Raw genomic sequence first — 14443 nt, 5'->3', positions numbered from 1 at the left:
TGCATCATTGCACGCGAGTTCTGGGAAAAATGGTAGCTTCCTACGAAGCAATCCCATTAGGCAGGTTCCATACAAAAACTTTTCAGAGGGACCTGTTGGACAAGTGGTCCGGATCGCATCTTCCGATGCATAGGCTGATAACCCTGTCTCCAAGGACCAGGGTATCTCTACTGTGGTGGCTGCAGAGTGCCCATCTTCAAGAGGGCCGCAGGTTCGGCATACAGGACTAGGTCCTAGTGACCATGGATTCCAGCCTTTGAGGCTGGGAGGCAGTCACACAGGGAAGAAATTTCCAGGGACTTTGGTCAAGTCAGGTTATTTCCCTACACATAAATATTCTGGACCTGAGGGCCATTTACAATGCCCTGAGGCCGGCAAGGCCTCTGCTTCAAAACCAGCCGGTACTGATCCAATCAGACAACATCACGGCAGTCGCCCATGTAAACCAACAGGGCGGCACAAGAAGCAGGATGGCGATGGCAGAAGCCACAAGGATTCTCCGATAGGCGGAAAATCTTGTGTTAGCACTGTCAGCAGTGTTCATTCCCGGAGTGGACAACTGGGAAGCAGATCTTCTCAACAGACACGACCTCCACCCGGGAGAATGGGGACTTCCTCCAGAAGTCTTCCAATAGGATTGTACACCATTGGGAAAGGCCACAGGTGGACATGATGGCGTCCCGCCTCAACAAAAAGCTATAAAATATATTGCACCGGGTCAAGGGACCCTCAGGCGATAGCTATGGACGCTCTGGTAACACCGTGGGTGTACCAGTCGGTTTATGTGTTCTCCCCTCTGCCTCTCATACCAAAGGTACTGAGAATAATAAGAAGGCGAGGAGTAAGAACGATACTCGTGGATGGCCAAGAAGAGCTTGGTACCCAGAACTTCAAGAATTTATATCAGAGGACCCATGGCCTCTGCCACTCAGACAGGACCTGCGGCAGCAAGGGCCCTGTCTGTTCCAAGACTTACCGCGGCTGCGTTTGTCGGCATGGCGGTTGAACGCCGGATCCTGAAGGAAAAGGGCATTCCGGAGGAAGTCATTCCTACGCTTACTAAAGCCAGGAAAGAGGTTACAGCAACTCATTATCACCGCATATGGCGAAAATATGTTGCATGGTGTGAGGCCGAAAGGGCCCCAACAGAGGAATTTCAACTAGGTCGATTTCTGCATTTCCTGCAAGCAGGAGTGACTATGGGCCTTAAATTGGGTTCCATTAAGGTACAGATCTCGGCTCTGTCGATTTTCTTTAAAAAAGAACTAGCTTCAGTACCTGAAGTTCAGACATTTATAAAAGGAGTGCTGCAGAGTCAGCCCCCGTTTGTGCCTCCTGTGGCACCTTGGGATCTCAACGTGGTGTTGAGTTTCTTAAAATCACATTGGTTTGAACCACTAAAAACCGTGGATCTAAAATATCTCACGTGGAAGGTGGTTATGTTATTGGCCTTGGCTTCTGCCAGGCGAGTATCAAAGTTGGCGGCTTTGTCTTGTAAAAGCCCTTATTTGATTTTCCATATGGATAGGGCAGAATTGAGGACTCGTCCCCAGTTTCTCCCAAAGGTGGTGTCAGCGTTTCACCTGAACAAGCCTATTGTGGTGCCTAGGCTACTAGGGACTTGGAGGACTCCAAGTTGCTAGACGTTGTCAGGGCACTGAAAATATATGTTTCCAGAACGGCTAGAGTCAGAAAATCTGACTCGCTGTTTATCCTATATGCACCTAACAAGCTGGGTGCTCCTGCTTCTAAGCAGACTATTGCTCGTTGGATTTGTAGTACAATTCAGCTTGCACATACTGTGGCAGGCCTGCCACAGCCAAAATCTGTCAATGCCCATTCCACAAGGAAGGTGGGCTCATCTTGGGCGGCTGCCCGAGGGGTCTCGGCTTTACAACTTTGCTGAGCAGCTACTTGGTCAGGGGCAAACACGTTTGCAAAATTCTACAAATTTGATACCCTGGCTGAGGAGGACCTGGAGTTCTCTCATTCAGTGCTGCAGAGTCATCCGCACTCTCCCGCCCGTTTGGGAGCTTTGGTATAATCCCCATGGTCCTTACGGAGTTCCCAGCATCCACTTAGGACGTTAGAGAAAATAAGAATTTACTCACCGGTAATTCTATTTCTCGTAGTCCGTAGTGGATGCTGGGCGCCCATCCCAAGTGCGGTTTATCTGCAATACTTGTACATAGTTATTGTTAACTAAATCGGGTTATTGTTGAGCCATCTGTTGAGAGGCTCTATTGTTTCATACTGTTAACTGTGTTTCATATCACGAGTTGTACGGTGTGATTGGTGTGGCTGGTATGAGTCTTACCCGGGATTCAAAATCCTTCCTTATTGTGTACGCTCGTCCGGGCACAGTACCTACCTGAGGCTTGGAGGAGGGTCATAGTGGGAGGAGCCAGTGCACACCAGGTAGTCTAAGATCTTTCTAGAGTGCCCAGCCTCCTTCGGAGCCCGCTATTCCCCATGGTCCTTACGGAGTTCCCAGCATCCACTACGGACTACGAGAAATAGAATTACCGGTGAGTAAATTCTTATTTTTTGCAGCCGTGCAATCAGATAGTCGCCGCCTATGGGGGGAGTGTATTTTAACATAGCAAGTGTACGATCGCTTGTACAGGGGAGCTGTGCAAAAAGTTTTTGTGCAGTTTCTGAGTAGCTCTGAACATACTCAGCCACTGCGATCACTTCAGCCTGTCAGGTCCCGGAATTTACGTCAGACACCCTCCCTGCAAACGCCTGGACACGCCTGCGTTTTCCACGGCACTCCCAGAAAACGGTCAGTAGCCACTCAGAAACTTGCTGTCAATCACCTTGCGATCTCCGCTGCGATCGCATTCTTCGTAAGGTCCCACGCTGGCCGGCGGTTCCCGTCGCCGGGCAGCAACGCGCCTGCACATTGTGGTCACGGCGCATGCGCAGTTCAGACCCGATTGCACCGCTGCAAACAACTGCGCATGAGATCAGGTCGGAATGACCCCCATAGTCCCTTACTTTGACAATATCCTCATAAAGGCGGTGTCCAGGGAGCTTCTGTTATGACTACACGTCTTCTTATGGACCATGGGTGGATCCTCAATTTCCAAAAATCACACCTGGAACCGTCACAGAGGCTTCAGTTCCTGGTGGTGATACTGACACTGTGTCTCAGAAAGTTTTCCTCCCTATGGACAAAGCCTTGACAATTCAGGCTATGGTCCGCTCTGTGCTCAGACCACGTCGTTTCTCGGTGCACCTTTGCATTCAACTACTGGGCAAAATGGTGGCCTCCTATGAGGCAGACCAACATGGGTATGGGACTCTGGGTCGACAGTGTCTAGGTCGACACCTATTGGTCGACAGTGACTAGGTCGACACAAGAAATAGGTCGACATGAGTTTAATTTTTTTGGGTGTCGTTTTCTTCGTAAAGTGACGGGGCACCCCAATTAGTGCACCGCGTCCCCACGCATGGCTCGCTTTGCTCGCCATGCTCGGGGCAAGGTGCCTCGCTCCGCTACCGCTCCACTCGGCACAAGTTACCGTTCCCAATTGTAGTCCACGTGGATCGTAAAGTATGAAAAAGTAAAAAAAAATTAAATGGTCATGTCGACCTATTGTCTTTGTCGAGCTACTCAATGTCGACCTAATGTGTGTCGACTTAGAGTCTGGATACCATCCAACACGGCAGGTTCCATGCCCGTCCGTTCCAGCTGGATCTTTTGGACATGTCGTCGGGGGTCTCACCTGCACATGCACCAGAGGATATCCCTATCGCCGAAAGCAAGGATCTCCCTGTTATGGTGGCTACAAGTCTCTCACCTTGTGGAGGGATTGGAGTTTTGGAATCCAGTCTTGGACTCTGTTGACAACGGATGCGAGCCTCCGTGGTTGGGGGACTGTGACCCAGGGGGCACAGTTCCAAGGGAGGTGGTCGAGTCAGGAGTCTTCCGATAAATGTTCAACGGTGGGGCTGCCCGTTTATAGACATGATGGCTTCTCGTCTCAACAAGAAGCTCCGTCGCTACTGTTCCAGGATGAGAGATCCGCAGGCTGCAGCAGTGGACGCTCTGACGGCGCCGTGGACCTACCATTTTGTCTATCTGTTCTCTCTGATTCCTCTCATTCCCAGAGTTCTAAAAAGACTCAAAAGGGAAAGAGTTCAAGCAATTCTAATTGCCCCGGATTGGCCTCGCCAGGCCTGGTATGTGGACCTCCTGACCATGTCTCTCAAGGAACCCTGGCCTCTACCACTTCAAAAGTATCTTCTTCAGCAAGGCCCGTTCGTCTATCCAGACTTACTGCGGCTACGTTTGACGGCTTGGAAGTTGAGAGGGAGATTCTAGTCAGAAAAGGTCTTCCTTCCAAGGTCATCTCGACTCTGGTCCAAACCCGAAAGGTGGACACGTCGAAGCATTACCACTGTATCTGGAAGAAATATGTTTCTTGGTGTGAAAGTTGAAAATATTCTACGATGGATTTTTAACTTGGCCATTTTCTGCTCTTCCTGCAATCAGGCGTGGATATGGGCCTAAGGTTAGGCTCCATCAAGGTTCAGATTTCAGCCCTATCTATTTTCTTCCAGAGACAGCTGGCTGTAATTCCGTAGGTACAAACGTTCCTGAAGGGTATCCTTCGCATTCAGCCACCCTTTGTCCCTCCCACGGCTCCGTGGGATCTCACGGTGGTCCTGACCTTTCTCCAATCGGACTGGTTTGATCCTTTACACAGGGTGGACTTGAAATATCTTACATGGAAGACCGTCATGTTGCTGGCTTTGGCCTCTGCTAGGCGTGTGTCGGAATTGGGGGGCCTTATCCTGTAAACGCCCTTATTTGATATTTCACAAGGATATGGCGGCGCTCAGGACTCGCCCACAGTTTTTGCCAAAAGTGGTATCGGCTTTTACATTAATCAACCGATAGTGGTTCCGGTATTGTCTGACATTTTCGGTTGCTCAAAGTCCTTGGACGTGGTTTGGGCTTTGAGGATTTACGTCAAGAGGACTGCTCATCACAGGAAGTCTCACTCGCTTTTTGTCCTTTACGACGCTACCAAGATTGGATGTTCTGCTTCTAAGCAGTCCGTTGCCCGTTGGCTCAGGCTTACTATCCAACAGGCTTATTCTTCAGCAACGTTGCCTCTGCCGAGTTCTATTCAGGCCCACTCCACTAGGTCGGTGGGTTCCTCCTGTGCAGCTGCCCATGGCATCTCGGCCTTACAGTTGTGCCGAGCTGCTACTCGGTCGGGTTCGAACACGTTTGTTAAGTTCTATAAGTTCGATACCTTGGCCGGTGAAGACCTTCAGTTTGGTCAGGCGGTTTTGCAGGGGTCTCAGCACTCTTCCACCCATTCTGGGAGCTTTGGGACTACCCTAAGGTATCCCCTAGGACGTTAGAGGAAATAGGACTTTAATACCGGTAATTCCTTTTCTCGTAGTCCGTAGGGGATACTGGGCGCCCGCCTCAGTGCTTCGTTTTTCCTGCTTACTTGGTTGTAAGTTCTTGGTTGGGTCTGCTATTGCTGTCCCTGTTCCTGTTCTGGTTAGCGTTGCTTTCCTTTTGTTCTGATAAGCGTTGCTTTCCTTTGTTACTGTTGTGTGTTGGTTCGTTACCTCACCGCTATTGTATGTTTTTCTTCTCTCAAAGTATGTCCGTCTCTTCGGGCACAATTTTCCTAGACTTGGTCTGCAGGAGGGGCCAGCACACACTGAAGATTTCTTAAAGTGCCAGGCTCCAATGGACCCGATCTATACCCCATGGTACTAATACTTCCCAGTATCCCCTATGGACTACGAGAAAAGGAATTACCGGTAGGTATTAAATTCCTATTTTATTTATAACTGTTTTGTCTTTCTAAAAATATTTAGTAAAATAAGAGCATCGCTTGTGTTATACAGGTGTAGTTATGTCTCTACTAAAATAATCTTTAGAAAAATGGATGGGTCACCTCGGCCCACCCATATCCTGCCCTCCCTGCAATACTTAACTGGTCAGCGCTGGGTACTCCTCTTGTGGTCTGTTCCCACTCCGTCGTGGCAATAAAAGCCATCTCAGGACATACCATTCTGGATAATTATAACAGATAGGAAAGCTTTATAAAAAATTCTATAATGGGACATATTAAATAATTGGTTTGCCTCATCTTAAAAATATAAATTAAATAGTTCTGATGCATTTTTTTGGGTTCTAGGTGTTGAAGTTACAAGCTTGCATCAAATATGGAGAAGAAGACCTGTCAGCAGCTAAGGTATGAAGTGACAGTGCAAAGTTACATGCAGTGGCGTAACTGTAGAGGGTACAAGGGTTGCGTTTCTATGGGGCCCCGCTGCTTTGGGTGCCCGATGGCCCAGCAAGCAACGCCCTGCACCATGCTTTTAAGAAAAAAATTATATTATTAATATTCTGCCGCTCCCGAGTTCTGAACCTGGCAGTTCCTAGTTATATATGTGTAGGAGGGGCGGTGTCTTCCCCTGGAGCACATGACACTCCATCGTCTGGACACTCACCAGGACCAAGTTCCGCCTCACCAGGCCCGACATCTGCTGCTGAGGTAGTGCCCAAAGCACTCCATCCCCAACCCCTCACCAGGCCCGATATCTGCCGCTGAGGTAGTGCCCAGGCACCCCACCCCATCACCGGGTCAGTGGTGGGGGTTCTGTGCAAACTGGGAGTAGGGGAGGGTGGTTGTGGCTATCTGTACAAGCTGTCACCAGGACCAGTTGCATTGTGTGTGTGTGTGTGGGGGGGGAGAGTCACTATCACTGGGGGGAGTTGTATCTCTGCAAGCTGTCATTGGGGAAAGGGGGGGGGGGGGGTCAATTGTTCTTTGTGCAAGCTGTCACTGGGTCCAGTTGCAGTGGGGGGTTGTGGCTATATGTGCAAACTGCCACCGGCGGGGGAGGGGGGGGGGGTTCGGTCGTGGCTGCCTGTGTAAGCTGTCAACGGGTCTGGTTGTAGGGGGTGGGGGGGATTGTGGCTCTCAGTGCTATCTGTCTGCGAGTCCAAAGCGTTTATGGCTGTGCAAGAGTGTCACCAGAAGCGCCAGGGGGAAGGGGGCAGGGTCTCTGCAAGCTGTCACGGGGTCCGTGGGGAGTGTCAATATATATTGACAGCCCAGTGTCCACCCTGTCCGCAGTCAGGCCTTATCCCCCTCTGGGTAAGTCTATACGACAAAACATATGGTGACTGCTTTTTCAGCATGGTATGATTTATTGTTTTTTATACCATCTATTAGAGTTTGGTAGAACAGATGCCTTCGGATGATCCAGAATGTGAGATAAATTTGGGAAGTTTGCTGTACAAGGAAGGACAGTATGAAGAAGCATGCAAGAAATTCATTACTGCCATGCAGATTGTTGGATATAAACAAGGTAAATAATAATGGTTTAGAGATATTTACTATTGTATTTATGGTTTGGATATTTGCAGGGACAGATTTAGAGCCACATGGGCCTGGGGCTGAAAATGATCAAGAGCCTATAGTGAGAAGCAGAGGAGCTGTGACCAGTGCAGTGTGGGAGTGGCCAAAGCTATGTGGACGTGTACGCACCCGATACTATCAGCCCCAGTGTCTCACTAGATATGGTAAAGCAGAAAAATTACATAATTTGTCAGGAAAATAGAAATTCAAGTTTAATATTATGGTTTATGTTAGACGGTGTGTCAAGCTGGGCAGCTGGTGATCGTTTTGTCATCAAGACTATGGGCCTATTTTTATGTTGAGACTTGGAGCTATAGTCCCATTTGCCCTATTATTAATCCAGCCTTGGATAGAAAGAGCTTTGGCAGATAGGTTACTGCTTTGTACAGAACTGTGAGATATCAACTGTATCTGCTAATATGACATCTCACAATGGGGGTAATTCCAAATTGATCGCAGCAGGAATTTTGTTAGCAGTTGAGCAAAACCATGTGCACTGCAGGGGAGGCAGATATAACATGTGTAGGAAGAGTTAGATTTGGGTGGGTTATTTTGTTTCTGTGCAGGGTAAATACTGGCTGCTTTATTTTTACACTGCAAATTAGATTGCAGATTGAACACACCACACCCAAATCTAACTCTCTCTGCACATGTTAAATCTGCCTCCACTGCAGTGCACATGGTTTTGCCCAACTGCTAACAAAATTCCTGCTGCGATCAACTTGGAATTACCCCCAATGTGAGGTATTCTTCTTTTAACCTAAATGTTCTATGAAAACAATATGTTGATGGATAGCAATGGGGAAATGCAGGTAGTATGTGATTTATAACCTCAATAGGTTGATCATGTCACTTGCTGTAGAACTAAAGGGGGGTACTCACGGGAGAGATGTGTGCTGAGCGATCTTAACACAGACCGCTCAGCACACATCTCTCACCCCGCTCAGCACAGCGCGATGTGCTGAGCGAGGGGGAAAGCCGACGGGGGGCCGCTCACTTCACACAACGGTGAAGTGAGCGACCCGCTAGATTGAGCATGCATGCAGGCTCAATCTAGCATCGGCGATAGCGATGTGCGGGGCCGCGCATCGCTATCGCTGGAGGGCATACACACGGCAGATCTGTGCTTAAAATCTAAGCAATCTAGCAAGATTGCTTAGATTTTAAGCACGGATCTATCCGTGTGTACCCCCTTAACACTTATTAACTGTATCTGATAATGGTCTGTTCCACTGTCACGTATTAACATATCAATTTTTATTTAAACTTTTTTTTAAAGGATGGCTGTAATATCAATAAGGCTGATTCAGTTGTTGCTCCCCCCCTTCCACTGGGCATCTATATTAATGGGCGTATATCGGAGCTATTCAATTGTGGCTCTGATCAGATGACCATTAGTATTTTACGTGGCTGACAACTCCAGGTTTAGCCGCACAAAGCCGCTAAACCCATCTAAAGTTGCCATTTGGGCATCTAAAAGTCTGTCTTTGGGTGCCCAAACTACAGACTTTAAGCACATTTTTTCTCACACCTTCAGAGACTTCAAGAATAAATGTGTCTACCGCAGGTAATGGGCATCTATCGGATGTACAATTGAATAGCTCCGATAGAAGCCTATTCCTTTAGATGTCTAGCTCGTGGCATGCACCACATTTCAATCTGCCCCAAAGTGCCTAACTAGGTTTATTTTTCACGTAGAAGAAAAATTATTTTCTCTTACGTCCTTGGGGATACTGGGAATCCATTTAGTACCATGGGGTTTAGACAGGTCCACTAGGAGCCTTGGGCACTTTAAGAATTTGATAGTGTGTTTTTTGATAATGGTATGGAATACTGTTACGCCTGCTACAGCGTTTTAAGGTTTTCTCTTACGTCCTAGAGGATGCTGGGGTCCACATTAGTACAATGGGGGTATAGACGGGTCCTCTAGGAGCCATTGGCACTTTAAGAGTTTGAGAGTGTGGGCTGGCTCCTCCCTCTATGCCCCTCCTACCAGACTCAGTTTAGAAAATGTGCCCGGAGGAGCCGGTCACGTCGATGGAAGCTCCTGAAGAGTTTTCTGCATTTATTTTATCTGTTTGTTATTTTCAGGCAGGACTGGATGGCACCAGCCTGCCTGCTTCGTGGGACTTAGGGTGGGGTGGGGGTAATGGCCCAACCTCTTGAAGGGTTAATGGTACCGTTCCCCGCTGACCGGACACTATCTACTGAGGGACCTATTCGCAAGCCCCTCCACGGCGAGCGTACATTCCCGCAGCACGCCACCACCCCTAACAGAGCCAGAAGTTAGAAGAGTGGTGAGTACTAAGCTGGTGTCCCGGTTATCGAGTCGCCAGCCATTATGGCGGCATGAGGGTACGGAGACGCACGGCTTCTACATGGGGCGGCTGGGTCTCTAGATTCAGTACACAGTATAGACGCACGGCTTCTGAGGGAGCGAACTGAGTCTCAGTACACTATATGTGTACACAGTACCCAGACTGGCATTACAGACTTAAAAAGGGGCTGACTCCATTTTAGGTACAAAATTACCTCAGCCAGTATATAAAAGTGCGGGAAGACCGCGCGCCATTGAGGGGGCAGGGCTTCACTATGAGCGGATCCAGCAGCACACCATTTTCCCTCTGCAGTGGACACAGACGCTGACTAATAGGGACGCGCAGCTCCTCCGGAGAAACTCCAGATTACCTCAGCGGTACCAGGGAGTCATAGCGGGGGGGAGCGCTTACTACTGTACTAAGGGGGTCATTCCGACCCGTTCGCACGCAGCGGTTTGTCGCTGCGGTGGGAACGGGTCTGGAATGTGTGGCCTGCGCACGCGCGTCGTTGCCCGGCGACAGGGGTCGCCAGGTTACATTGCGTCCTACGAAGAAAGCAGTCGCAGAGCCGACCGCAAGAAGATTGACAGAAAGAAGGCATTCCTGGGCGGATCCGGACCGTTGGCTGCCGTTTTCGGGGAGTGGTAAGGAAAACGCAGGCGTGTCCTGGAGAACGGAGGGCGGCTGTCTGACGTCAAAGCTGGCTCCAGTATCGCAAAGATCGTCGCACAGGGTAAGTATGTCCAGGGCTAGTCATGTTTTGCTCAAAATTTTTTTAGCTTAGCAGGACTGCACAAGCGATCGCAGCCCTGCTAAGCTAAAATACACTCCCCCATAGGCGTGGACTAGTTGATCGCAGCAGCAGCAAAAAGTTGCTGGCTGCGATCAACTCGGAATGACCACCTAAGTAACCAATCTGGGTACTTAGTCTGCGACCCGGCTAAGCTTGGCATTAGCAGTAAGGGCACGGTGTACTGGCTCCATACTATCTCTGTGTCTCACTGGAAGAGCGCTTTATGGGTTAATTGTGCATTTAACCTGTTCCTGCGTGTGTGTGCTGTCACTGTCACATTATGTCAGACAAAGAGTGTGTTTCATGTAAGGCACAGTGTTCCTCTTCTCCAGGGGGTTCACTACAGTGTACTCAGTGCAGTGTACCCTCCCAGGCTAGCGGTGCAAAGCCAGCTTGGCTGGACTTCATTAGAGGCATGATTTCCAATATTTCTACTAAATTGTCCCGCAATGAGAAAAAGACGCAATACTTAAGACAATCGATGACTTGTCACAACTGAGGGTCTGGGCTGACAGGAGGAAGCCTCAGTTGTAGGGGCTGGGATAAACTTAAACTTAAAAGGTTTAATCAGACCCCTGGACATGTAAGTATTGTGGAGAAGGATCACCCAGGGTTTAAAAGTCAATAAAAGTTTTATTAACAAACTCCGTATTTTGCACAGCAGTAAATAAAGACTAAGCAGTGATAAAAATGGTACAGTTCCTGGATCACTAAGATCTTGGCTGGAGCCACAGAGCACTGGTAGGATATGGATCAGATGTTAAAGTCCCATAGATGGTTTGTCCTTACCAGGCCTATCTGTAGTAGTGAGGATAGCCGAGGAACACGTCAGCAGATGTAATTCTTGGAGCTGGATCACTGTAGCTGAAAGGACTGCTGTGAATGCTGGATGGAACCAGCCAGATGATGAAAACACGGAGTGGATGCTGGATGGAACCAGCCAGGTGATATGATGAAGCTAGGGAGCGTGGATACTGGAAAGATGAAAGGTGGTTACCGATGGTTTGTGGATACTGCTGGTATGGAGATATCCGTTGGAACAACACCGGCACTTTAAGGAAGCTGGATACTGCTGGAAGCTGATCGCTGGAAGCAGATGGTTTGTAGCTGGAAGCTGGAGTAGTCACGGAGGACTGCAGAGTCAGGCTGCACCGCAAGATGGAAAGCAGGTGCGGGTCTCTTAGTGGCTGCTGGTAACAGGAGCTGGAAACCTGGAGAAACAATCACAGGAGAGCGATAGACTGGAACAAGGTTTGACAACCAAAGCACTGACCACTTCCTGGCCCAGGCACAGGATACTTATACCTGCAGCAAGGCAGGCATTGGCTGGGCAATTATGCAGATTCCAGAAGCAGCGGATTGGTGGAAACTGAGGCATGTGATTGAAACCAACATGGCTGCGCCCATGTTAGCACTTGGAGGGAAAGTTAGTTTGAGAAACCATGTGGAGATTCGGCAGTAATGGCGGCGCAGACCGCGGAGGGCAGGAGACGTCACACTGGCAACCTGCACACTGGAACCACATGGATGACAGCGGGGATCGCGGCAGACATGAAACGCCACACTGACAATCAGTAATCCGGAAACACAGGAGCGGCGGCGGAGGCCGCAGAGGCCGCAGAGGCTGGAGACGCCAAACGTGATGCCGCTGTGACAGCGTCTCAGAGTGACAGGAGGGAGATGTAGAGCATGGACATCAGTAACACAGGTGAGATCCGGCCCTGGAACGCTGAGCCAGCCTCAGGAGACATCTAAATGGCAAATAATGGCGTCCAGATACCCGGATCGTGACATGACTGAGTTTATGAAAAGAGACTCAGTACCTAAACCAGCGTCTCAGTCCCCTACCATTTGTCCGCAGAAACGTCCTTTGGCTCATATCTTGCAGTCTGACTCTGATGATGAAGGGTCAGACATAGAGGAGAGGGAGGTGGACTCAGAGGTGGGGGAGGCTACTCTGTCACAGGGAATAGATGCTTTCATAGAAGCTATCAGAGAAGTTCTGCATATCCCTGATAAGGTGACAGAGGTGACTGAGGAATCTTATGTTAATATAAAAAAGAAATCCTCAGGTACTTTTCCTGTGTCAAAGGAACTAAATACCCTGTTTGAAGAACCGTGGGTTAATCCTTCTAGGAAATTTCAAATCCCTAAAAGGTTGATATCGTCTTTTCCTTTTCCTCCTGAGGATAGGAAAAAATGGGAAAATCCACCAATAGTGGATGCATCAGTATCCAGGCTGTCACGGAAAATTGTATTGCCTGTCCCGGGTTCAGCATCCCTAAAAGACATGACTGATCGTAGAATTGAGAATACACTCAAATCTTTGTAAACAGCTGCTGGGGTGGCCCAGAGACCCACTATAGCATGTGGGTGGATTACTAAGGCCATTGACAAATGGCGGGGTAACCTACTTGAGGGGTTAGATACCTTGCCTCAGGGGGAGATTATTTTACTCCTGCAACATATACAGGACTCTGCAAATTTTATGGTGGAAGCCATAAAAGACATAGGCTTGTTTAATGCTATGGCAGTGTCAGGACACAGAGGCTTAGGGCTACGCCAGTGGACAGCTGACGCGGACTCCAGGAAAGGCGTGGAAGTCCTACCCTTCACAGTAGAGTCCTTATTTGGAGATAAACTAGACAAATGGATCTCCGAGGCTAATGCGGATAAGTCCACGTATCTTCCTTCTGCAGCTCCCCCAGCCAGGAAGGCCTACTCAGGACCTAATCTACAGTCCTTTCGGACTGCCAAGTTTAAGGGCAAAACCAGAGGTTCTTCTACAGCCACCAGAGGCGCTAGAGGTAAACCAAGCAAACCAGCAACTGCCGGTTCACAGGAACAGAGCTCAAGCTCTGCTTCCTCAAAGCCTTCAGCATGACGATGGACCGCGATGCCTGGAAGACTGGCAGGTGGGAGCCTGAATAAAAGTTTTCAGTCACATCTGGACAGGTACGTGCCAGGATCCCTCGGTCATAGATCTTATTTCCCAGGGCTACAGACTGGAGTTTCAGGAGCTCCCACCTCACAGTTTCTTCAAATCAGGCTTACCAGTTACACAAGAGGCAAGTATAACCTTACAGGACGCCATTCAAAAACTGGTACAAACTCAGGTCATTGTTCCAGTTCCACCTTATCTGCAAAACAATGGATATTTCTCTATCGTCCTAAGTGGATGCTGGGGTTCCTGAAAGGACCATGGGGAATAGCGGCTCCGCAGGAGACAGGGCACAAAAAAGTAAAGCTTTTACCAGATCAGGTGGTGTGCACTGGCTCCTCCCCCCATGACCCTCCTCCAGACTCCAGTTAGATTTTGTGCCCGAACGAGAAGGGTGCAATCTAGGTGGCTCTCCTAAAGAGCTGCTTAGAGAAAGTTTAGCTTAGGTTTTTTACTTTACAGTGAGTCCTGCTGGCAACAGGATCACTGCAACGAGGGACTTAGGGGAGAAGTAGTGAACTCACCTGCGTGCAGAGTGGATTTGCTGCTTGGCTACTGGACACTAGCTCCAGAGGGACGATCACAGGTACAGCCTGGATGGTCACCGGAGCCGCGCCGCCGGCCCCCTTGCAGACGCTGAAGAGAGAAGAGGTCCAAAATCGGCGGCTGAAGACTCCTGAGTCTTCATAAAGGTAGCGCACAGCACTGCAGCTGTGCGCCATTTTCCTCTCAGCACACTTCACACAACAGTCACTGAGGGTGCAGAGCGCTGGGGGGGGCGCTCTGAGAGGCAAATAAAAACCTTATTAGAGGCAAAAAATACCTCACATATAGCCCACAGAGGCTATATGGAGATATTTAACCCCTGCCTAACTTCAAAAATAGCGGGAGACGAGCCCGCCGAAAAAGGGGCGGGGCCTATCTCCTCAGCACACAGCGCCATTTTCTCTCACAGAAAAGCTGGAGAGAAGGCTCCCAGGCTCTC

General features: G+C 49.2%; 1 protein-coding gene across 4 annotated transcripts in view; it reads left to right on the top strand.

Moving 5' to 3' along the window:
• The window catches only part of LOC134927634 (intraflagellar transport protein 70A), a 254713-nt gene that overhangs the window by 37248 nt on the left and 203022 nt on the right, over nt 1-14443 (top strand). For all 4 annotated transcript variants that reach the window (XM_063922382.1, XM_063922384.1, XM_063922383.1 and 1 more), the window contains 2 exons: nt 6177-6233; nt 7221-7356. In XM_063922382.1, the coding sequence (XP_063778452.1) occupies nt 6177-6233; nt 7221-7356 (193 nt within the window). The remainder of the gene's footprint in view (nt 1-6176; nt 6234-7220; nt 7357-14443) is intronic.

Source organism: Pseudophryne corroboree, chromosome 5 (genome assembly GCF_028390025.1).
Source record: "Pseudophryne corroboree isolate aPseCor3 chromosome 5, aPseCor3.hap2, whole genome shotgun sequence".
Lineage (NCBI taxonomy): Eukaryota > Metazoa > Chordata > Amphibia > Anura > Myobatrachidae > Pseudophryne > Pseudophryne corroboree.
Note: the sequence above shows the minus strand (reverse complement) of the source record. Positions and strands in the feature narration are given on the sequence as shown.